The sequence below is a fragment of the Pinus tabuliformis genome, chromosome 1_1 (assembly GCF_031772625.1).
Source record: "Pinus tabuliformis cultivar Carrire ecotype Pingquan chromosome 1_1, CPIR1, whole genome shotgun sequence".
NCBI lineage: Eukaryota > Viridiplantae > Streptophyta > Pinopsida > Pinales > Pinaceae > Pinus > Pinus tabuliformis.
The window spans coordinates 793,374,327-793,399,959 of NC_142297.1; the positions used below are offsets into that span (position 1 = coordinate 793,374,327).

General features: G+C 37.5%; 1 protein-coding gene across 1 annotated transcript in view; it reads right to left on the minus strand.

Annotated features, from left to right (window-relative positions):
• The window catches only part of NRPC2 (nuclear RNA polymerase C2), a 292,525-nt gene that overhangs the window by 166,953 nt on the left and 99,939 nt on the right, over window positions 1–25,633 (minus strand). Inside the window, exons 16-20 of the mRNA XM_089392785.1 lie at window positions 25,270–25,329; window positions 25,007–25,099; window positions 11,917–12,018; window positions 11,583–11,693; window positions 11,237–11,353 (exon numbers count right to left, since the gene is read on the minus strand). Coding sequence (XP_089248911.1) covers window positions 11,237–11,353; window positions 11,583–11,693; window positions 11,917–12,018; window positions 25,007–25,099; window positions 25,270–25,329 — 483 coding nt within the window. The remainder of the gene's footprint in view (window positions 1–11,236; window positions 11,354–11,582; window positions 11,694–11,916; window positions 12,019–25,006; window positions 25,100–25,269; window positions 25,330–25,633) is intronic.

The window sequence follows — 25,633 nt, forward strand, 5'->3', positions numbered from 1 at the left end:
TAAATTAGATGTTAAATTTGATCTCCCCATGTACAATGGTGAAAGTAATGCAGAAAAACTTAATAATTGGATTAGGCAGATTGAGATCTACTGCAGGATTCAGCAGATCGTGGAGGATGAAGCAAAGATTTAGTTGGCCTCTTTGCGATTAACCAGCACCGCTCTTGTTTGGTGGGAGAGCAAGGTACAAAGCAGTAAGGATGTGGGTAATCTTTATTCCTCTTGGCCTAATTTCATTTCTGCATTAAAAGCACAATTTTATCCATTGGGTTACATGCAAAAAGCTTTAATGAACTGGCAGTATTTAAGGCAAGGCAAAGGTCAAGATGTTCAGAGTTTTACAGAAGAATTTAGAAAGCAAGCACTAAATTTGGGTATTGCACTTGATACACCTGAAATTGTAACTAAATACATTGGATCATTACATAATTATATTAGACATTCATTGTTATTGTTTGAACCAACCACCATTGATGCGGCCAGTGTAAAGGCCATTCACATTGAGAACAGGGGCAAATATGACAAAGATGACCAATCAAAGAGAACGACAGCAGTCAAGAGAAGGGGAGCAAAGCCCTCTTGTACCCATTGTGGGAAAGAGGGGCATGATGAAGAGAATTGCTGGAAGCTGCACCCTGAGCTGAGACCTGAAAGGAATGACAGAAATGGGAAACAGAAGGTCGTCGCCACCATACAGCAAAGCCAAGATTCTGAGTCAGAGGAAGATGAGAAAGTCACAGCTACAGGATTTGCACGAGGTAGGCCCGTTGACTTGGGGTCTGACTCCGGTGATGAGATGAAGTTTGCAGCCCTGGGGGTCGCGACAAGAGGACCCATAGATTTGGGGTCTGATTCTGGTTATGAATCAAGGATTTCAACCAGGACACTTCCCTCAGTAGGACGCCAAGAACTTGAAGAAATTAACCACAACATCCAAGCAGAGAATGTTGAGCTAAGGAGGCTTCTACAAGAGGCAAGGGATGAAAACCAAAGATTACTACGCCAGTTGCAAGCCAAGGATGAGGCCTTGGAACAGCCGCAGCATAGCTGTCGCGAGGTAAAAAGCGATTCTCCAATTTCATATGATTTTCATGATGATGAATTTGCTGCTTTTGAAAACCATACTACAGGGATTGGATCCAAATTAATGAAGAAAATGGGATATCAAGGAAAGGACCTCGGCACCCAAGGCCAAGGCATCATAAACCCCATCAAAGTCAAGTAGTTGCCGCGTTATGCAGGAAGCGGATACGCCCGAAAGGAGATGGGGAAAAACTTTGATATGGCCAGTAACCAGCTCACGACGGATGATGGAATTCCTTCCTCACAATCTAGCGATAGTGAAGGCTCCATGAAGACCTTTTGAAGGAACACCAAGGGGAAGCGCCCCAAGACAGCCCCGAAGGTTTGGAGGAGAAAGAATCACTGTAGTCATTGTAACAAAGAGGGACACCAGCAAACCACATGGCTGATGCTTCATGCTTTGGAACCAGCGCTAGAAAAGCCAAAAGATGAATATGTGCAACCGATACAACCACCTCGTCCACAATGGTCTACTTTATTGAGTTGGTTTTTTTAAGGGTAATAACTTGTTATGGCCACCATTGTAAATCATTTGTTGCATTCTAGTGTAAAAGTGATTAGATGTTTCCATCACTTGGTCAGCAACAATGATGTATGGTCATGTTTGAGTTGTATTTTGAGTTGCATGTTAAACTATGAAAGTGATGTTTGGCCTTATGAATGTAAATCATGGGTTGCAGTGATGATGTGTTTTCCATCACTTGTTGGAGCAACCATGATAAGTCGGCCTTGTTGTCATAGCTGGGGTATTGAGTCCATCTTATTGTAAATTTGACCACCGAGTGTGATAAACTCGTGGCAAGTATGGGACATTTTGGGTCATTAGTTTGGTCATGTTATTTGAAAAAACAATGTACTACAGGTTGCAGAGGTAGCAGGTGTCGGTTCGTCGCTTAAGGCTCCGAAGGACAAAGGTGAAGGAGATAGAAGCGAGACCTTTTCAGGGCGCTTGTGATGCAGACAGGGTATAGAAGAAGTTGCAGAGTATCTTTCATGCTTTTGGAGGACCAAAAGCTCCTCAGTGGGGAGGATTGATCCAGGAGGATCTCGAGACACCAAGAGGATGGATAAAGGCTTGAAATTCAAAATGGCAGAAAGGAGAATTTGATGGCATCAGTTCAAAGGGCTCGTCTTCCTAATCGCGATGGCGCAAACGGTTCGTCAATCTGAGCTCGTATGCAAAAGATGGAACTCTTCAAAGGTTGGTATGGCAGGGAAAAAAATGGGGCCCATAGTGTGCCACATGGCATCCCAGTCAGCACATGGGACCCACATAGCAGCTTGACACATGGCAGCCCATCATTAGCCTCCTAAACCTGCACAAGAAACATTTTGATTATAACTGCAGATTTTATATAGTTATCTAATTAACTATATCAAAACCAAAAATATAATAATAACCAAAATATATATAACTATATAACATATATGGTTATATTATATACCATATAAAAAAATCACATATGATAAACAAAAAAAACCGTATAAAACAAATAAATGAACTATATATTAGTTCATAACCTCATCCCATATAACAGATGGTTATAACAAAATTATGCAAGGTTTACCAACGCATATATTATAAGTTAACCATATACTATATAAAGTATGGTAAACCAACGAAGGTCAATGCACAAACAGCCAACGTACGCCATGATCAATGTTTGGTTATGGTGTAAAGATTGCACGGAGATACGTATCAAATATGGAGATGGGTGGGGGGCAGCACGTGGTGGTCCCGTCGCCCCCACATAACCAACGTACAACCAAACTAATACACAGCTCCGTAGGTAGATGAGGTAGTTGAGTGTCGTCCCGTGGAGTACGGGCCCACCCCCCAATCAAAGTTAAAAAAATATTATATATATATATATATGGCATACGGTTTATGAAAAATGGAGTGTGGTTATTTTAAAATGGGTTTGATAAAAATAAACCATAACCACATTATGGATTATTCCGCCCAGATTTATATAAAACTCATTTTTTTACCATTTGGCAAGGAGGGAGATCAGCGGCACGAATTTCGAGACAAGGTGGTGGAACCTTGAGCACTCAGAAACACTGGTGGAACCTTGCCTGAGCAGAATTTTTGCAGGAGGGTGATTTTGGTCCAGTATCAGAATTGGGCAAGTTTTATATGGATTTTACACCTCTCGGCGACAGGAATCCATTGGTGGTGTCAGTTTCTGCAACAGAGCTCTCCAATTTTCGGGCACTTTTCAGCATGGAGGTATAATGCTCCATTTTTTAAATTGATGAATGTAACTTCTTTTGATGCCATTTTTAATGAATGAAGACCTCCCCATTGATCGAGCAGGGCCCGGAGACATAGTCCAGGAGGGACGAACTCCATTATCAAGTTCTTGTCTTCTTGTCTTCTCATGTGTTTCTTCTTCTTCTTCTTACATGTGCACATTTAAGTTTCTCTTTGGTTAAGCTACAAACTGTTTATGTAATTCTTTTCATGCATCTATAAACAAAAGATAACCTGGATCACGTAATTCCCCTTGTCTGCCTTATTTTCCCTCCTATCCTTCTCGGCCAGAGCATGAGGACATAAAAGGAACTTCATGAACAAAAGAAACTTTAAGAAAAGGTTATGGGGTTTAATCATTGATTTCTCCATATTCTTGAATAAAGGAAAAACCTGACGGTGTAGGCCTAGCTTGTGTTCCCCTCCTTTTTCCAGTGTTCCTTCACATGATTTACGGTCCCTTTATTTTCCCACCTCCCACACTTGTGACCTTGCATATGAGTGTCATGATTGTCATGTTTGCTTTCAAATGTGTACCATAATGAATCATAGGGATAGCAAATATGATCATGATCTAATGATATGCTAGTTACATTAGCTATATGATTATACTTAGCATTTTCATAGTGTAGCATCCATGTTAGAGTAGGATGCATTGCGTATTGATTTTACATAGCTAATATCATCATATCATGTTCTTGTGCTAGAATACGTGCATTTAGATTAGATTTGCATCATAGAATAAATTTTCTTTTATGAATGATTTTATTATGTGATGAAAACATGGGCAATAAAAGTACGCCCATGACACATGCTTCCAACATTGTTTGTGATGTGCAGAATACAAGTCTATGGTCCTAGAGGATTGTTGGTGTTCTCAAGACATCCCTGTTTGAGTACATGGCTTGTGCACTCCACAATGAGCTCATGTCCTAGTTGGAGCCAAGTGTTACCCACCAAAATTGGGTGACCCCATAGGAGATTTATTCTCCTAGATTTGTCTTCAGTCAGCAACCAGCAGCCCTTGACAACCACCATTGTAGCTGATAAATTGTGCCATTTGGTCTTCGCTCCCTGAGCCAGTTATATGTCCCCTCGCCCATTTGTCAAGAGCATATGCTTGAAGGTGGGCAATCCAATCCTAAAGGCATGTTTTTCATTGTGCAATCAAGTGATTATGTTTGTTCTTCCTTGGGCATTTTGGGCATGGATTATTGGATGACTTGGAAGAAGGAAGAGTTTCGACTATAGTTTTGTTCCCTCACCTTAAATGGGGGTTAATCCTCAATCCTATTCTCATGGCTTATAGCTTCAGTAAGGGCACTATTTGGGAAACCTAGATTTTGCTAGCGTAGTTCCATTTTCCCATTTCACATTTTTCACTTCCCTCCGCACATTACAAGCCCTATTTCATCATCTTCCCTCTCTAGGTCCACATGATCATTGGGTCCACAAGGCATTGGTAGGCCTCCTCCCTGTTGAAGAAAGTGTAACTAGGTTCGGTCTTCATAATGACATGATCTTTGTAAACGATGTAATAAAAGGAAATAAATTATTTTTGTATGCCTTGCTACATGGGTTTCATGAGCAAGAAGTGTCACTAGGTGAAAGACTTCTTCTTGATGTCTTTAGGATTTATTTATATGTCAAAGAGTCATGTCATGTGTATAGAAACTCCTCATGAGTTTATGTAAATGTAAACAAGTCCACAAAGTTGTGTAGAAGCCCTCCAAAGACCAAGCATAATCCTCCAAGAAGTCTGCAAGCGAAAAGGAGAAGGAATTCTTCATGTCGGCTCCAATATGAATTAAAATGCATAAATAAAGGTCACGTCGGCTCAAGGGAAGAGACACATCCATTCACACTCAAGTCGGCTCAAATAGGAGCACACACTACTATAAATACCCACGAAGGGTCAGCGCAAATGACACAAGAGAACTCGCAATTTGTCTCTGAATTTTTGGGTAATTGAGGAGCAGAAGATCCACATTAAGGTAGGATAGATCTAGGGTTCAGCTGCCTCCTCGGATGGGTATAAGGAGCAGCAGAACCTAGGTTAATATCCTCTCGGAATACCTGTTTGAAGTCCTCAAATGGATAAAGCAGAAAAGGTTGAGTATTAACGTGTGATTTGGAAATAAACATAATTTTTGTGATGATAATCTCGACATATTTATGAACAGAAGATGTAGATCTTGGATGGAGGATCTCGGCATACCTGTAGGTGTAGTCATGTGTCAATATCAAACATATAGAGCAGAAAGGGTTTAAGATGAGGATGCATAACAGTCTCGGCATCATCTTAAGTCCTGTGACAACAATCTCGGCATATACACTTTGCTTCTGCTACCTCACATACCTCAAGGACAGTGATATAATTGGTTACAGTATTGATGAGATCAAAGACGCAGACCTAATCACTGTCATCTCATTGCAATGAGCAATATCACAATGATAAGGAGAAACAGTCTTGATGAGTAGTGACAACTACAATCTCAGCATATGTATATTATATATAAACATGTTGAAGAGAATTGTGAAGCCAAGACATATAGAGGAGCAGTGATGAGGTTTTCAAGATGTGTCAAATGGTGCAAACGAGGAAACTGTAATGACAACAATTGTTATGATATAGAATCATAAAGGAAACTGTGATGACAATAATGATCAGTGACAAAGATCATGATCTTGCTCTTGAAAGATCATGATCTCAATGAAGAAGCCAAGATCACCTCTATGGCAATCTCAAGAGACAATCATAGTGCAACAATGATGTCCACAGTAATGAAGATCTCAGTGAGGCAGAGGTGCAACAAGGATAATGATTCCAACAGCAATGAAGAAGGGAATTGATGTCTTGGTCTTAGAGAGGCAGATTGTGTCAAGGGTCATGGTATTGGTATTCATCAATGAAATCTCTATAAGAAGAATTTTGCGTGGGTTTTCCTCTCCAAGAGGGAGAGGTTTTAGCCGTGGAAGTAAGCCAAATATTTGTGTCCTTGTCTCTTCTGGTTTTTGATAGCAGTTTGATGAAGTAAACACGCACTAATAATGAATGGAACATCAAGTTAAGATTAATTGTATAAACACTTCACAAATTGTTATCTTGTAACGAAGAATCAATTTAATTATGCATGCCCTAGATTTTTCAACACTCCCCTTGTCCACATGTCTGGGTCAGGCCTGGAAATGTTGTCGCAGAGGTTGAAGCAGCTAAAAGAATGTTAAAAGCATATCATAGCCACAAGCAAGAAACAAAAAAAAGAATATTATAAGATGCAAAAGATGGTCGGGACATTAATATAGCACATGGGAAAAAGTCAAACATGAGCTCTACACCTTATCATTATGGCCATCACCCTGGTTCCTAGTGCCCCCGCATTATTAAGGAATCCATGCACGTCCCAACCCTTGGTAGGCAATGAACTGCCCCACCTTAAGGAGGTAATACATGCATATATCATACAAGGCATGCTCTCATCTCCTAGAGCCTCGAGCAGTAAAACAAAGAAAAATCCAGAAAAGGCTAAAGGAAAATGAAGAAAAATCCATGTTTGCTCCCTCCTACATCTATACACCTAAATATGTGGACATGTCTCATCATTACCATCCTTAAACCCATGGTATTTGGCTTTGAAACCCCTATGTCCCTATCCATCTCATCATTATTCACGTGACCCATATCAATTGAAGGATGTACCTTGGACCTATCTTTCCCCTTAAGGGATGGGAACACCTAATAGGGTTGTTTATTAGCCACTCCTACCTAGGGAGGTAGCACTATTACAAGCTTAAAGCCCCAAATTTGGAAGGGAAGCCCATAATGAAGTCTCAATGTGTCCTTGATTAACAAGCTTGGTTCACTTAGATGCATTAATGAATTATTGTACCTAATTATGAGGAAGCACATTGGATCTATATGTAATCGAAAGGAGGCTTCAACATGGGCTTGGCAACTTAAATGGGGGCCAAGCCCATTAGAGGATCATATTGACACTTCTGGGGAAAGCATTGAGAGCCATGGGACACCATCATGTGTTAGAGCACCATTTCATGCCATGGGCACTCTTAGCACCTTCAGCAGTTTGTTCATTGCCCCACATTATTCGCGAGATGATGCACTTGGACCAATGTGCCACGATCGGCTTAGCATAATTATGGCATCTAATCCAAGGACAATAAGAGGTTTGTCTCACCTTTGAGATTTGGGAGGGCAGGCAACATCATCAGAGCCCACATTTGGAGCAATGTACAGGATTTTATTTCATCCAAATACCCATGAGACCAATGTTTGTGCCCCAAACCCACTTTGGGGCCCCACATGGTGTATTGCATGGAAACTAAGGGGCCACCCTCTTGTTCGAAATTTATAGAGCCTTCTTTCACATCTTGGTACAAAGAGAACTCAATGTGGCCCTCCAACGGCACTACATCAACATGACATCACCATTTCGGCTAGCTCTTGGATGGTTAATTCAAAATTTATCATAGCTACTTTGACCGCTTGTGACCAAGGGCCTTTATTTTGCACATTTTTGATAAAGTCGGGGGCTTTAGGGTAGAAATTCGACCTCTAAGGCCTCATATAAATAGAACTTGCTCTCATTTGTGAGAGAGCATCATCATCACTTGGGATTTTCAGCCCTCTTAGGCAACTTCGCACTTTTTCTCTTGGATCTTTTGGAGTATCTTGGATGCACTATGATATTTGGAGTTGATTTTTTATCTTGTCTTGACCTATTTCTTGAATATGGATGGATATATTGCTACCTATTTATTGTTTATTAAATCTTTCTTTGCAAATTGTCTAATGTATGTAATTGTTGCAACTAGAGTAAATGTTATTGTGCCCTAATTTCGTTGAAGATAATTTTGAAAGCTATTTGGTTGGCTCTTGCATATATTATTCATGATATAGCATGCAATGAATGTTCCTAGTGATGAAATGTTATTTTTCTTCATGAAACTCCATATTCTAATAGTAGGTAATTGTTGAAGGTTGGTAGCTAGGGCATCAACTTTTAACCTCCTTGAAGACAAATTTGGCCTATCTAACACATCTAGGACTCCATAAACCCAAGGGAGAAGGCATTGGCCTAAGTTGTGTGGTGATCGACCCTTCTTTTCTCCGTCTTTTCTCCTCCTTAAATTTTTGGCCCCCCTTTCATAGGACAACTAGCTAGGGCATCAAGCAAAATCTTTTAAAGAGTGATTTTTTCGATTCTGTTTGGACAAGACTCTTCCTTGAGGTCTTTCCTAGATGATCTCTAGTTTTGGTTGATTTCTCACGATGATCCATCCATGAATTCTAATGCTCTAGGTGTGTCCCAGAAGGGAAACCTAGCTTGTATTTCCTAAAATAGGTGGCTTTCTTAAGGGTTGTATGAGCATAGTATTAGTTGGAATAAATATCAAGAGACCCTTTCTCCGCTTTTACCTTGACCTACTAAGTACCTTGGCAGCATTTCTTCCCACGATTATTCATAAAACCCTAGGTCTAGCACAAGTCTTTCTATTAAAATTGGCAACTAGGGCCAAACTCCACATGGGTCATCTTATTTATGACAGCTGATATTTTTCTTAGATTCCTCTCCCCGAGGGGTGTAGGATTGATCTAAAGATCATTTGATTCTGACATGTACAAATGAAGTTATGAATTTATTTTGATTATCGTCAAATTGTCAAGGTCTGCCAGCAAACTTATGTAGGCTCAGGAGCCCAACAGTCACGTCTATTCATCCTCAATGTAGCATATAAATACAAGGTGACTTAGCCTCATTTGGACACACTCATCTTCACACTTCTCTCTCTCCTCATTGATTGGGTACGGATTTTTGTGTCTCTCTCCCTCTCCATATGTCCGAAATTTCAGGAGAGCAAAATTTGAAGAGAACGAAATTTCAAGAGGCCGAAATTTCAGGAAAGCGAAATTTCAGGAGATCGAATTTCTGGGTTGTTTGACAAGACTTTGACTGGTCTGAATTTGACTATTTTGAGGGTTTTTTTATCTTGTTGTTTGGAGGACGAAGTTCACTGAAGTTGACCGATTTGTTGAGGGTCAAATCTGCACTGTTGACCAGCATTGACTTTTCTGGTTAGGGCTCTTTTGTTTCTGTTATAAATTATCATATTTGTAAATTGTACTATCTCTCTCTGCTGAACTATTGAAGACTAAAAGAAGATTTGATCAAGGGTTTCCCCACATTGGGGTTTGTCCCTGGCTGGTGCCACATCTTGTGTCCTCTTGTCTTCTATTGTTTATGTTTATGTTCTATCTGCATTTTACTATCATGTTTATGTGATTGCTAATCTGAATATTGATATTGTGCTAACAAAGAAATTGAAGTAAAATTGCTCTAAATCATAGAACATACCATTGTTGCCTAAAATTAACACTTTCTTAGGTCTCCCAAAAAGAGCGAAGATCCTTTTGGAAGTGTTAAATCATCCCATAGAGCTTCTTTGAGAGGTCTTGCCTCATCGCCAAGATTCTTGACCTTAGGAATACCTATTATCATCATCATATCTAAAACTATAAGTCTCGATCTCTTCACCTTAAAGCTTTTCCCGGAGAGTGTGTTAACTTCTATCAAGCATCAAGCCATTGTTTTGTCTCTCATTGAATGGGCTTGGTGCAATCACTTCATACCTAAATCATTGATTTATCCATTATAAATGGTTCTCTTCCCACCGAGAATCATGCCATCGGTGAAAATCCATAAAGAGCAGAGGACCTTGACTAAAGTGTCAGTGGGTCATTGTCCCATTGTTGTCACTTAGTCTAGTACTTGTACCTTAGGTTTTCCCTTCCTTAGGGGCCTGCTAGATTATGTGGTAACAGGGATTAAACATGCTGAAACCAGGGTGGATCTAGGTCAAACTTTCTACAAAAAAGTGCTAGACTTGGTGCATTCAAACATTTGTGGTCCTATATTGGTGGATTCGTTCGCATGGTCTTTGTACTTTGCAACATTCATAGATGATTTTTCCAAGAAGACTTGGATCTACTTCATGAAGCCCAAGGGTGAGGTATTCAGTCAATTTTAGGATTTCAAAGCTCTTGTGGAGACCCAGACTCGTAAGAAGATTAAGGAACTGAGATCAAATAATAGGGGCGAGTATACCACCAATAAGTTCCAGATCTATTTTAGTAGGTTTTCCCCATGCATTGGATTGAAATTCACATTTTTGGAGGATGCATAGAAGGTTGAAGACAGTTAGATGGGCACTCTCAGACTCCTGATTCAGCTATTTTCCACAATTTCTATTTTTTGAAACATAATCTTTTTCAGCAGCAAGCAACAGCTTTGGCAACCTTCTATTCAGTTCTTCAGATAGGCACTTTCAGATTTTTAATATTCACAATCTTAAAAAAATCTTAGAAATTGTCTTTCTTGAATTCATAAAATAGATTTGGATAGATGAGCATGGCATTCCCTTTTTGTAAAGTTTTGTTGCTTCAGTTGTTTTCTCCCATAGTGATGAACTTGCATTTCTAACAAATTATGTGGACATGTACTAGAAACTTGATTTGAATTTTCAGACTTTTGATCAGACAGATTACAAGAAGCATCAATCCCTGCATATATACCCTTTAAAATTCTCATTAGATGAATGAGAAACTTCACTAATATAGCTTGCCAGAGTATGAGACAGCTCTGAAACTTGTATCTATAAGACCTAAATACTATGATTTTTTTTTAACAAAAAGTGAGAAAGATTAAAAGCAAGCAGCAGAACCACATTGTTATGCTTTAATTAGCATTCTTTACATGCACCAAATAAAGATATAGGGCAAAAGTAACGAGATTTGCAGCAATACATCAAAAAAGGGAAATCCTAATATTCATCAAGATACACTGCAATTTTCATAATATTGAAAAATAAATAGTATACCAGTGAAATAAGAGGACCCTCCTCTTCATCGGTTGTAACATGAGTCATCAATGCAAGGTTTTTAACAAGTCCACAGGCTTCTCCTTCAGGGGTATCACACGGGCAAAGCATGCCCCACTGCTCATGAAATGCCATGTTAAAATTTAACAAGTGTGAGTTGCTCAGCCATGTGGCTTATACAAGTTATATAAAATCACAGATAAGTCTTCAAAAGTAAGACCCTTTACTTAAGACATCCTAAATGAAATGTACAAGTAACCTATCAAAAGCATAAAGTACTGCAACAAAAAATATGTATTGCAAATCAAATTTCTGCTCACGAGTAAAGAAGAATCAGGAAAGGGACCTGGCTTGGTTGTAGGGCCCTTGGCCCACTAACTTTTCGGGTCTTTTCAAACTGAGATGAAATTCTTGTCATATGCCCCAGTGCTGCTATAAATGATAACCTAGAAACAATCTAGTTTGCCAGCCAAAAAAATGTGAATATAATATCATGAAATGAATTTCATAATGAGCTTTAAATTAGAATGAACAGACAAACAAGAACAAACTTCTACAAGCACATAAATGATATGACATATCAATCAATGGCATTTAGTAACATCCCCATACTATAACAAGGCTGCACATTCTGAATAAATAAATGACAGTCAGGGAAAAGTATGGCATTTGACAACTACCTGAGTGACACCTTTCCTTTCCATTCGGAATCGCTTAACAGTCCAGTTTCCACTGGAAATAGCATGCTCTAATCCTATAGAGAGCATATCATGCCGTATAACCTGTAAGAAGAATCATAATATTGCATCATTTTTTTCAACAATTAGTCCTTCTGTTCTCAGGCCTCTCTAAAATCATTTCTGGCATTCAACTACTGAAAAATCAATACGAAAAAACAAAGATAAACTTTGATTCACCAAAAAAAAAATTCCTATGTTTGTATTTAACTGCAATGGGCTGGAAGATAAGAAGCTTCTTTAGGAGAATGCCAATTTCCAGGACTTTTCAGCCTGACTGTACCAAAAAATCAAATTCTCTAAGCACTTCTCCAAGCCCTGCCTGCCCAATGTCAAACAATTTATGCCTGCCCAATGTCAAACAATTTATGGTTCAGAATTCCTAGACACCCCTGAAAGTCATAGGACATGTCTCCACTAATTGTGCATTTGTTACTTCTAGAGGTCCCAAAACTCCATAGAACATACCACCAGCCTTAGGGGAGATAAAAGCTATGTAGACTGATTGAAATGTCTACCCTTGTGATTCAGATGTCGATAAGGAGTTCTTGTGGTTTGATTTTCCCTTGTCATGCATGTGGCAATTTCCTGCTTTACTTCAAGAACCGAGGTTGTTGAGTTGTGTTGATTTGGGGTAGCATTGGATGTGCTCTATCCATGAAAATTGGAGGACAGGCTAAAGCACATGAGATCTCGAAGACTCAGAAATGGTTTGGGCAGATTCTAACCGATTTGGGAGATATTAAAACAATTAATATTTTAATGGAGTTCCTAAGTCTAAACTTGGGAAAAATAAAATATTAATGGGTATTAATATAAAAACTGAGTTAGAAGAGTCCAAAAGTCATGGATCAAGCGAAATATAATCTTAGCCGTTGATTAGAGATTTAATCTCAGTCGTTGATGGACCAACGAGAAGAGTATAAGAAGAAGCTTGAGGGTCAGTTGGAGAACACACTGAGGGAGACCAGTCAATTCGATTTCTAGAGCGGGGTTAGCTGAGAAATTCGAACTAGTGGTCTAGAGAGCAACAGGAGGCAGCAAGTACGAAACAGAGAGTCGGGAACAGCACCAGAAGACCAACGCAGAGGTTGGAGAGGCAGACGCAGAGGCAGCAGACTACGCAGTTACTAGAGGGCTAGCGTGGGTGACGCAGAGAGGCCCAATGCTGACGCAGAGAGGCAGGAGCTGACACAAAGTGTCTGAGAGCTACGCAGAGGTCAGTCAGGCTGACGCTAAGACTGGGAGAAGCGCTGGAGAATTGTCTCTCTGTTGGGTAAGCCAGTTTGGCACCCTATTGTACTGAAGAATTGTTGAATAATAAAATCTTCCCTTGCTACACCAGTTTTCCCACATTGGGTTTTTCCGGGCACTGTTGTCCAAAATATCTGTGTCGATGTGTTGATTCTTGTGCATGTATTTGTTTATGTATGATGGTGTGATATTTGCAGCACAATTTATTTTAATGTTTATTGAAGGGTTTTCATAGATAACTTATTGGAAATAAGTAGGTAAAGTAAATCAGTGGTTGCAGTGACAGAATTTTCACGAGTTGGTTACATAATCTTCACTTCAAATCTTCATTAATTGAAATGCTACATTTGAATATGTTTTTAGTTTTTACTCCAACTAGTTTGCCATTTTCTTGAGTTGTGATATTCACTGGATCGGTATTCATTCCTTTTGCTTCAACTTGGACCATTATGTCTGAAATCTTTGATACTTGTTTTTTGATAAGTTCTCCTAATTTGTTTTTCAATGATTTCTTATCATTTTTAAGTTTCTTAAATTAAATGAGTAGAATTTCATTATAATTTTAGAAACATGAGAGTTCTTCAGTTTTTGATACATCAACCTTATTTCAAGTGTTTTGACGTTCCATATTTAAATCTCTAATTTGTTCTAATAAATTTTGATTAAGGTTTTTTAAGCGCAAATTTTCTTCTTCATTTTTTGATAGGTTCTCATTGAATCTCTTCTCGAGACATTCATTTTCTTCTTCTAATTTTTGCTTCTTAGACTTGGACCTCTTCACTTTCTCAAGTAACTTTTGACTATGGTCCCTTAGACTAAAAAATTTCTCTTCCTTTTTAGATGATTGTCCTTAAAACATATCTTCGAGCTCTTTATATTTTTTTTCGATGCTTTGTTTTTTGTTCGAGTTTTGTGAGTTCTTCCTCTAATATTTTATTTGTGTCTGTCCATTACCTTGATGTTCTTTCGTACAAAATAATTTCCCACATCTTGGGCAACATAATTTGCAAATTTTTTGAATCCACGGATACATAATTTTCGTTTCACAAAACAAATAATTAGTCATAAATGTTGACTTGTTTATAGAATTCATCTTTCATTGCTTCATTTGCAAATTATAATCCATTTTGCTTTCTAAATAAGCTTAAAATTATTTTTATTTACCTTTCTCTTAAAAATAATCTTTTAATTTTTCCGTTTTTTTAAGTAATAAGGATATATAACTTTTAATAGGAAATTCAATCTTTTCCCTTTTTAATGTTAATAACTTCCTTTCTCAAATTATAATAATTCAAAATCTTCTCCCTTACCTTATAACTCAATTAAGGTAATTTAAAGCTCTTAGTCCCTTAATGTTCAACCTTCCCTCATATAAATATATATTTAGGGTGTAATCTAGTGTAAATCTATTTGTTTATTATTTTCTTTGTACTTAAGTTATGATAAAATTAAGTTGGGTTCCTTCCAAATAAGGTGAGCAAGCATAGTCATGTGTTTTTATGTTTGGGGCTTGTCAACCATGTACACGCCAACAATTCCAAGAAGCAGAGTATAAAGCAGTGGACCAAAAATTTTGAGTTGTTATCATCACTGTAATCCCAAATTCTGCTATTGAATTGTAAAAATGATTCTACTATGACTATTAATCCATGTAACAACACATAGTTAAGCTTATGACTCTTGTCAAAGGGTTTCACTCTAGGGAGTTTTTTAACCTCCCTAATTATTTGTTTTTGAAAACACGAATACCTGGCAGAGTTTTCCCCAGACATACCCCATAGTCAGGGTGGAAATCATTGATAAGGTCTTAAGTGAATCCCAGTGTTATCGAATCTATGTATTTTTATCCTACTAGATCATGTGTCTTGAGTCACAAAATTTAGTCGTGTCTAAAGAGATTGTGTCTACGTAAATATCCCCCTTCTAAGGGTTGATTCTTGTGATATTCTGATGTAAAAGTGTGTCTAGGAATATTTTTGGTGAATGGTTCCACATAATTAGAACACCATTACCAAAATAATTTTTTAGACCCATTTAGAGCGTGGAAAAATATTTGTAATCCCCTCTTGAATCTATTATTTAATTTCTGGCAAATATAAAAAAAAAATTAGCAAGAAATTGTCAAAAAAATATTATGAGGGAAAATTAATACTCTCCAAGTGGAAAAATCATCAGAAAAGTATTGAGGCTATTTTCAAAGGGAACTCTCATGATTCGAATGTCGACAGGGAACTTTTTTGGTTTGACTTTCCCTTATTAAGTGTGTGGAAATTTTTTTATTTACTTAAGGTGACGACGTTGTTGAGTTGATTATAGAACCTTCACTTGGGGTGTTTATCATCTGAACTACGAAATCCAAGTGCATCTTTTCTTCAACTAGTTTGTATTCTTCTTGAGTTATGATATTCACTGGGTTGGTATTTGTTGCCTTATCTTCAATTTGGACTATTACGATTGGAGATTTCGGTACTTCTCCTTGAGTAAATTGTTCTAACTTGACTTTTAATGCCTTCTTATCATCCTTAAGTTTCTTAATTTGAGTGAGTAGACTTTGATTATGGTTTCTCAGACGTAAAAGTTCTTTGGTTTCTGATTCATCGACATTATTTTCAATGTTTTGACTTTTGAGTTTTCATCTTTTAGATCTCTGATTTGTTATAATAAATTTTTATTAAAGTTCTTTAAAAGCAAGGTTTCCTCCTCTTGTTCTGATAAGTGCTTCTTGAGTTCTTTCTTTGTGACCTTAGTCTTCTTCACTTGTGCAAGTAGTTTTTCGATGTAGTCCTTGAGGTGAGAGATTTCTTCATCCTTTTCCATTCCTTCCTTGTAATGCATATCCACACAATTTTTATGTTCCTGTTGTAACACTTTCTTGATTTACCGAAGTTTGGCTATTTTGCCATTCTCTTGATCTTCTAGCGACAATTTCTTGGTACACTAGATTACATCGTTTTGTAGGAGTGATAATAGGCTTTCAACTTGCAATGTGAATTATGTTTTCTTCATTTACTTATTAAAATCATATTTTCGTTGCTTATATATTGCCATTAATTGTTTCATATCTCTTGCTAATGATTGTTTTTCTGTATCACTTAAACATTCAACTAAGGTAAAAGTTTTGTAACATTTTATGCAAACAACGTTTTGATTTCTGAATGACTCTTGACAATTAGGGTATCCTTCTGAACGAAAAGGACATATTGCAAAGAAACCCATTTTTTTTTCCCAATCTTCTTCTTCTTCTTCGTCTTCTTCTTCTTTTTTAACCAAATGGCCAAAGGCCTAAATGGTGATATGGAGAAACCCCAAATTCTACTAGCGAAACGCTACAATTATACGGCAACAAGATTGACTGAATGTTGATGGCCAAATGCCTGGATTGGAGAATGAGGCTCTTGTGCAGCGGTTGAGCTTGCCAGAGGATCAAATAGCTTTGATACCAAATGAAGCGAACAAAGTTCCTTCTACAGATTAATTACTCTAGAAGACTTGGAATATAAAGAGAGGATACAAATATTATATATTAAATGTGTGAATAACAATGATGATACAATGAGAGTGAGAGGTCTGCTTATATACTATGCAGGTGCCTCTTCATGGAGAGTCATGTCTCATTTAGACATGACTCTTCAACCTAATTACTAAATTAACTAGTCATTATTAATTATTATTATTTACATTATTTCCTATATATTTATTTATAATAGACTATTTCCAAGCAAATCGAAATTTTTGGACCAAGCAGTTGAATATTTTGCACAAGTAACAATAATTCTATTTTTTTGAAGGTCCTCCAGGGTCTAGAAGTCAAATTTTGACCCCTCCAACATAGTGAACAAGGAAAAACAAATTTTCTTGGAGATTTGTGCCAGCAAATCAAGGGATCGGATTTTTTTCACAAGGATCAAGCCATGGATTGATGCACCTAGCCATTACTTCCACTTGGAGGGGTTTACCCCTCTAGTTTCTATATAAGGAAGCTTTCTATCTCCTCATTTTAACTTCAACCCCATCAAAATTCTTATATTGAGCTAAAATCTGCTGGAATATTTTTAATACAAGTCTTTGGGGTTTCTTATCAAGGTGTCTCTCGCATAATGATTCATGGTATGTGCTGAATAATTAGTTAATGTTCTAATTGTGCTTATTATTGAATATCATTGATTCATTGTCATTGGTTGGATTACCTATTAACACAGGTATCTAGATTTAGGTATTGGGCTAGAGTAAACACATTGAAGCTAGTAGATCTGGCAGGTATCTCTAGATCTCTAGTGTATTTGTGTGAATCAAACCCCTTTGAAACTAATAATCTATATTTCAAGTGTGTAGAGATCTTCAAGTGATTCAACCATTAGGCAAAACCCAAGTTCATGGAATTTGAGGTGATCACATCTTGTTTGAACTATGAGCTTATCTAAAGATCTATTTGCTAACTAGAGCTTGATTTTAATTGTGAATGGTGTAAATAACTTGTAAATTATTTTGTAAATAATTTCTAACCCTTGTATATTATTTTTCTCATTTTGTAAATAATATTTTGGGGTTTTTCTTTTAAGAAATTTCTAAACCATGCGTCTTGGCTCTATTTATTCGATTTGCACGTGCCATTAGCTCAAGGGTTCAAAGACAAATTTGAAGTGAGAAGTTTGAGACCCTCACCTAGCCTAGACAGCGAAGATGTGGACCCAAATTCACTTGGGGAGGGGTCGTTTTGCCCAAGCAAGGAGAGTGTTCAGCTAGAAGAGGTTGACCTAGGCCTTTTAGGGCCTAATCTACAAGACCCAAGTGCCAGTTTTCCAAAGTTAAGACTCCAAGAGGGAGACGCTAGCCCACAAGAATTCTTCTCTTCTTATATAACCTTCAATTGACAAATTCCAAGTCCTATGACACTTGACCAAGACCCTCCAAGATCAGGTCCCTTAACGAGCTTTCCTTCTAGCAGTTTCTCAGCAACTCCTACAATTTTGACCTCCCCAGCAAATTCTTTTACCCAACGAATTCTTTTGCAACTTTGACCAGCAAATTCTACTGCAATTTCAACCTCTCCAACAAATTCACAGTTTCGACTTTTCATAGCTTCGACCTAGCTGTAGCTTCACAACTTCGATGCGACTTCACAACATTGATGCAGCTTCACAGCTTCATTGCAGCTTCACAACATTGATGCAACTTCACAGCTTCGATGCATCTTCAAAGCTTCGATGCAGCTTCACAACATTTATGCAACTTCACAACTTCGATGCAGCTTCGAAATTTCGTCTTTCCCAATAACTGTAGAAACCCTAACAAAAAGGAGAGAGAGAGAGGCCCAAAACTTCGATCTTGTTTTTCTTCTTCTTCCTCGTCCTTTTCCAACTTCTATCTTGAGGAGATCGAACTTGCTTGAGTGTGTCCAAATGAGGTCGTGTTCCTTCTTATATATGGGCTCTTGAGGGGTACAAATTGTTATCTTTAGGTCGGCTTGTCCCTTCATATAGGTCGACTTGATCTTTGCGCCATGACGAGGACTTGAAGGGTCTTTTGACTCTATTTTGACTCAATAATTTTTTCTTTACAATATTTAACATGCCCAAATGGGTCTTCAATACATGACAATGACTTAATAGATTTTATCACAAACCTAGAAGCACTCTATGGGTGCTTGACCTATAAAATAAATTTCCTTGAGCATGCCTCAAGTTTATTTTTCTTTTTACATTAAATACATAAAATCATGATTACACATGTCATTATGAAGATCGAACCTAGTTACATATTTCAACGCTCCCTCTTAACTAGGCAGCTATTCATAATCCATACAAGCTACTTGGACATTCTCAATCTAAAGAATTATCATAAGAAGAGTCAGAACAGTAAGCCATATGTTTAGCATCACATCAACCAGCATTGTCACATAGCAAGGCCTTGACTAAAAGCTCTATCTCTCCACAAGATCAGAGCACAATGCTAGCGAGACCAATGACTGATAGACACCATCATCATTGTTGCTCAAGGCATATACCCCACTCGGGTGTTCATAGGGTATGTCCTTCCAGGACTATTCCTATCTTGGATTCCTAGTCCTCAAAGAATATCGGTCCTCTTCGACTACTCTTATCCTACATGCCCTACCTCATCCTCAAAGAGTATCGGATGCCATATGTTTTACCCAATCCTCCATACTTTCTTCACAATATGAAGACAAGAATGATGTGTCTATCTCTCCCTCTGAATTAGGGAAGATACACCCATTCCTATAAAAGGAATGTACCCAAGCTCCCTCTTATCAAAGGACTTGTCCAATCTCCCTCTTCACTAGGGACTTGTTTTCCAACAGCAGTTCTTTGGTGGAGATCAAGGCACTATTTGCTGCTAGGAGAGCTCTTCCTTTCGATGTCATGAATTTCATCTTTATCATCATGTAGTCTTCAAATTTAGCGACTTCTTCGTAGGGCATTGACCATCCATCACTCTCCTTCACAAACCATGTCAATCATGTCATCCTTCCATTCATCAGAAAGTGGTCTACTAGTCCATGTTTGGCTTTTCTTCATACATCTACCTTTTCCACATCATGTTTCCTTCAGGATCTTCCATCCCATCGCATGAATACTAGTTGTAGGTGACATCCACAATTCTCTTTCAATAGCCCTGTATCAGCCCATCCAGATATTGTTCAAAAATAAAAAATGAACATCAAATCAAAATTACCTTTTGTGATGGCCCTTCATCATGACATTTTCTTGTTGCAAGATCAACATCCCACATACATATTCAAACATATCCAAGATATTCAATGTCAAGGGTCTCCTTCCTTTCCTATCTTCATCAGAGTCTTCATACTTTTTCCATGGAGATGTCATGGTCAATTATTCTAGTCATTTGATTTTCTTTTCTATGTGACCATACTTGCATCTTTCACGATCTCTTCTTTCTTTATGCACATATTGCTCCCCAGGAACTTCCATCCATAGTTCCTTTACCTTTGTCAACCACCTCATATTCCATACGAGGACATAATATGTTGATTTCATCTTTTCAATATGTGAATCATGCATTCATGCATCTTTTCAAAGGAACAGATCATTTTCTTTCATCATACTCATGAGGTAGAGTATTCACCCATGTTATCTGCAACTATATGATGACATGACTTAATCTATCAAACATATGCATACATACCTATTTTCTCCTTTTGGTCATCTAGACTTCCTTCAGCAACTTCCTTTCCTTGATTGAGAGTACTTCAACCATATTGACATGTTGCACTCCTTTGTTACCATACCATCATTCTTCCACACAATGAATCCCATACAAGGTGGAATTCTCAGTGAGACACTTGCTTCTTCCAAGAGAGGTGAACCTTCTAATGAAGATTCCAATGGAGTATCTTAATTATCCTCATTCTGCAAATGCTCCTTCCCAATGACGATGATGTATGTTGAATTCCTTCTATCATGCTATATGACTTTCTTTCAACCATATGCACTACACATGCTTTCAATGAGGTTACCAAGAGCTAATTCCTTTATATGATCACTACTACATCCATGTAGACTTCTACTTCAGCTATTATTTCAAGCTTTTCCAATGATATCATGAGCTCTTGCTTCAACGGTATACTTCTAGTATGATGTCATCTTCTACTAAGATGCATCTCGTCATAATGCTTTTCATCTTGACTACCATGGTGGATTTCTTCTCATCGGGTTCTTCCACTTCCTCAGTGATATGAGTCTCATTTCTTTCTTTCCTCTTATTGTCCTTGAATTTCAGACAATCTCTCTTGTAATGCCCATATTCTTCTTCTTCTTCTTCTTCTTTTTTTGAGGACCAATTTTTCCACACTTTCCTTTTCTTTTAGCCATGGCAGCAAATGCTTGAACTTGTTCACTTTATCCTATGTCACTTTTTTCCTTCAACCTGGTTTCTTCAATCTTACATAATGACCAAAGTTCATTGAATGGGTGGCTTCCTTCTTTCCATAAATGCTTGATAGGAGGTTGCCCCATTCCTCCGGTAGTGCATTGAACACCACAGTGATCATTTCCTTATCGGACATTATTTCCCCCAACTCTTGCAATTGGTCTCGTATTTCTGACAACCTCATAAAGTATGAGGCTATTCTTCCTTTGATATCTTCATCTTGTAGAGCTCAATTCTTAATGATATCACTTCTCCTGTAGTACTTACGGAGAATAATTCTACCAGTTTGTCATAGATGTCTTTTGACTTCTCCAATTTTGCTACATAGGGGATGAAAGAGTACTTGATTGACTCTATAAGAATTCTTTGAGCCCTTATTTCCCCCTTCATGTATTTTGCTAGAGCTTGAGCTTCTTCCTTTGAAGGTTCAACAAATAAACCCTTAACATGATCAATGACTTCATTTTCTATGAGGATTCTTCTTCCATGCAATATAGTTTGTTGACCCAACCAATTTGTTTCTTTCCTTGCAAAATGAAGTCATTTTGATAGATTCAAATGTGGACATAAAGATACTTACATGTGAAAATACTCCTTGATGACAATATCTTCAACTTGATGCCTCCTTGATTTTGATGATGATGTTGATAATAGAAGATGTCTTCTTGATGAAGATGTCTTCTTTCAAAAGTGATCCTTGGCTCTCAGAGAGGGAGATCACCTTGATTTCTAGATGATGATGACAATGCCTTCTCCTTGCTTTTCTTTGATGTAGAGGCTTCAAGATGCTCCAATGTGAAGTCCTTTGAGATGAGAAAGAGTCCTTGAGATCTTCTTTGTGATGATGATTGAGGAATGTATGAGCTTCTCAAGAATGCTTCAAATGTAGAACCCTTCTTCGAATGAGCTAGGGTTTTGAGGTCTTCTTCTTCGAGATGTGATGATCCTTGAGATGAATGGTCCTTCTTGATGATTGATGCTCTTGATGATCTTCTTGCGCTTTAGCCTTCGAGTGTCCTTCTTTAAGTTGCCTTTCCTTGTCACCTTAGCTCTGATACCATGTTGAAAAATCCGAGGGCAGCTAGATGAGGTGATTTCTCTTACTTTGTTAACTGCTTGTGATGTATTTTTGCTTATCTTGATTAGATTCTTTTTCACCTTAATTATTATTGTTTTATTTTCATCAAACAGCTACCAAACCATAAAGAATAGTGAGACAAGAGAACACAAGATATAGGCGATCAAATTTCTATAACTCTTTTTTGAGTTTTTGAAAATATCTGTCTTGAAATATTGAGTTGTACTTACCACTTGAAAAAATTATTTCCAGTGCTTCTTGGTGTCCATGATCACTTGTATTTTGTGACTTTGGAAATGGGTGTTGATTTTCGGTGGGGTAACAGTCGTGCTAATAATGCATCTACTTTTTGGTCGGTCAATTCTTTTGATATGATAATTAAGCACCCTTGTTGTTTCATCCTTGTCATCATTTCTCATTCTTAATGCGATTTGTCATCAATTCTCGAATTCTTCTAGCAACTTGTCAATTTTGTTTTATTTTTCTATTAGTTTATTGATTTTATCCATTAACTCTTTTTGTCCTTCAAACACCTTATATCCCTTCTCAACATTAGCTAGACGATGTCTCATGCTATTGATTTCATCTCTTATCGATTAACCTCTAATGTAATTTGGCATCACTAACCATCTTAGATTTGGTGTTTTTCCTTTTTGTGTGTGTAAATAGTGGAATCAGCAACTAGGACAACCTTGTACTCATGTGACATTGGGTGGATTTTATTCGCTAGCACTATAACCACTAGGAGCACCACCCATGCCCCTAATCTGGACATGGGTTAATCAAGCAATCTAACCAAGGACCTAATAATATTTTACATAACAAGTTTACATGATTTGCCAAGTGAGCTACTCTTCGAGGCCTGTTTGGTGTTTTTAATTGTGGACACCACTTTTTTTTTGGGGGGAGTGGGAAGGAAGACCTTATATACTATGGTTATAAAGTAGTTATTTTTTATTTTTTAAATAAAATATACGTTTTATATAACTTTTCAAAAGTATATCTCAAATCTCAAAAATTAATAGAACACCATGTATGGACACAACTAGAAGGATGTGTTGTATAAATACAATTAGTAGTGTAGAATCTACATGAATTTGTACAATTTTCACTACACAAAATTCAATGAGTGTTTACAGACATGTGACAAGTGTGATTGTACGGACGGACAATTTCACTTGGCCGTTGTAACTATACGATGGCAGTAGGGCTTAGTGGTAGCAGCAATGGTGGGCATCCTTGTACAGATGAAGGAGAAGGTTGGAGCAAGCAGCGATGGTATGGCATGGTAGGTGATACAAACGCGAGAGATTTCGATACGGGCGGATGGGTGGTGTGGCAGCAGATTACAGATTGACTCATTTTTTGCAGTTTTATAGATGGCACAAACAATGGATGGTGTTGTATGAATGGACCAAAGCAGCCAACTCTGATACCAAACGGGACAAACAAGGTTGTTTATCATTGAATTTGCAAGAATACTTCTATAATAATATATATTGATTGATAAAAATGAAAAAGAATGATGATGTTACAATGATGCTCAAGACAGTCTACTTATAGCATTGATTGGTCAAGAGGAGAAGGGGAGGTTCCCTTTGACTTTTCATTAACTAAATAACTTCTTAGTATTTATTATTATTATGTTATAACAATGCCTAAACAAGAAGACAAACAAGGAAGCTGCATTTATGTGTGTGGAAAGAATAAGACCAAACAGCTATGCTAAAATCAATATATACCTTTAACCTTTAATATTATAAAATGCAAACACAACAAAATTATCTTTGAAATATATAATGGATAATGCTACATGAAATATGGTTTAAAATGTGGGGATCACATCAATTGACCATGAATAATAATTTCCTTTAGGAAAATAAAACAAGGAAATGGATGAGAAGAATGTTGCCATACCCTTCTCTATGTAGACAGGTGTATCAAAGACAAAGATGATGACTCCAGATTACAAGGTAGCCTTGTAGGCATGACTCACAAAAAGGAGGAACCTTACAAGGAGAAGCTCAAGATCGATGGTTGTGTGGGTAAGTTGCTACAACCTAATGGAGCAATATGGATAGTTCTCCAGGGTCAATTCTACCTTCAGGATATGAATACATGAGAGAGATGGTGATCTAATGGTCGGTTCTAGATCTGTCCAAGGAGGAGAGTTTTACTTTAGTGTGGGGTAAAACTTATAATTTTCGTATAAAAGTGGAGTTTTGTCATATGTAGGATAAAAATAGAAAGATATAGTTTTCGAGTTAAGGTGGGGTGGGGGGTGCCAAACTAATAACATGAAAAAAATGATATGGGTTGTAATAAGGGTCACAATATATTTTAACTGACTTAGCAAGTGACAAACATGTAATGTTATCAATTAGTTTGTAGTTGGTCAATTATGTGGAGACCAAAGGAGCATAACCACCATATGCACAAACAAAAGTGTACGTGAGACTCAGTAACCACGACTCCATTTAATAAACCTTTTATTATTTGCAATACAAGCCAGATTTCTATGGAAAAAAATGCAGGGAAAAGGATATAATTGGAAAACATATGAATGAAAGGAAAAAAATAAAAATAAAAACTGTAAAATTTAAATGCATATTTTACGAAGCAACAACATAAACGGATCAAGTCATTGGATGCAACTTTTGGCCTAGTGGCTAAAGGAATTTCCGTTGTAATTTCTTGCAACACTACTTACTGCATTGTGCAGTTTTATAACCTGAAACTAGAGGCTGAAAACTTTCAACTGGCATACATCATAAAGCTAGTAACATGGCCCACCTTTGCAACATCAAACTGGGTTGCTCGAATCTGCTTTGAATATGTAGCATCAACCTGCCTTTTGATTTCTGAGTTCATACGTTTGAACAAATCCTGCAAAGAAGAGAAAAACAGTTGGGTTTCAAACTAAGTTCTGACTCACATGTCTAAATCACAGATCCAAAAAGAGTGTCATTACAGATTAGCAAAACAAATAGCATGTCATCAAATTATATTGGAAATACATATCATCTTTAACTGTTGGCCATCTGGTAACTGTTTACCTCAAAGAGCAAAGCAATTAACTGACCCGCAAGCTCCAGTCGTTTATTCCCCACATAGTCCTGCAAATAGCTCAAAAGTTCAACATAATACATTTAAATTAATAACCCTTTGCCAAAGCAAATGTTAGAGTTAATTTATTATAACATTCATATGATAATGCATTTTCATAGTTTAGTACTTTCGTGTTAGGCATTTAATAAATTTTAGTGACTTAGTTTCAGTCACATGTCATAAATAATATTAAGTCAAAGTTCACGTGTTAATGTAATAAGCTATGTTGCCAGGAAACGTGGGTGCGGGGACGGGGACTGGGACGGGGACGGGGACAGCATTTTTGGAAACAGGGTGTGTGGGTTCGTCGGG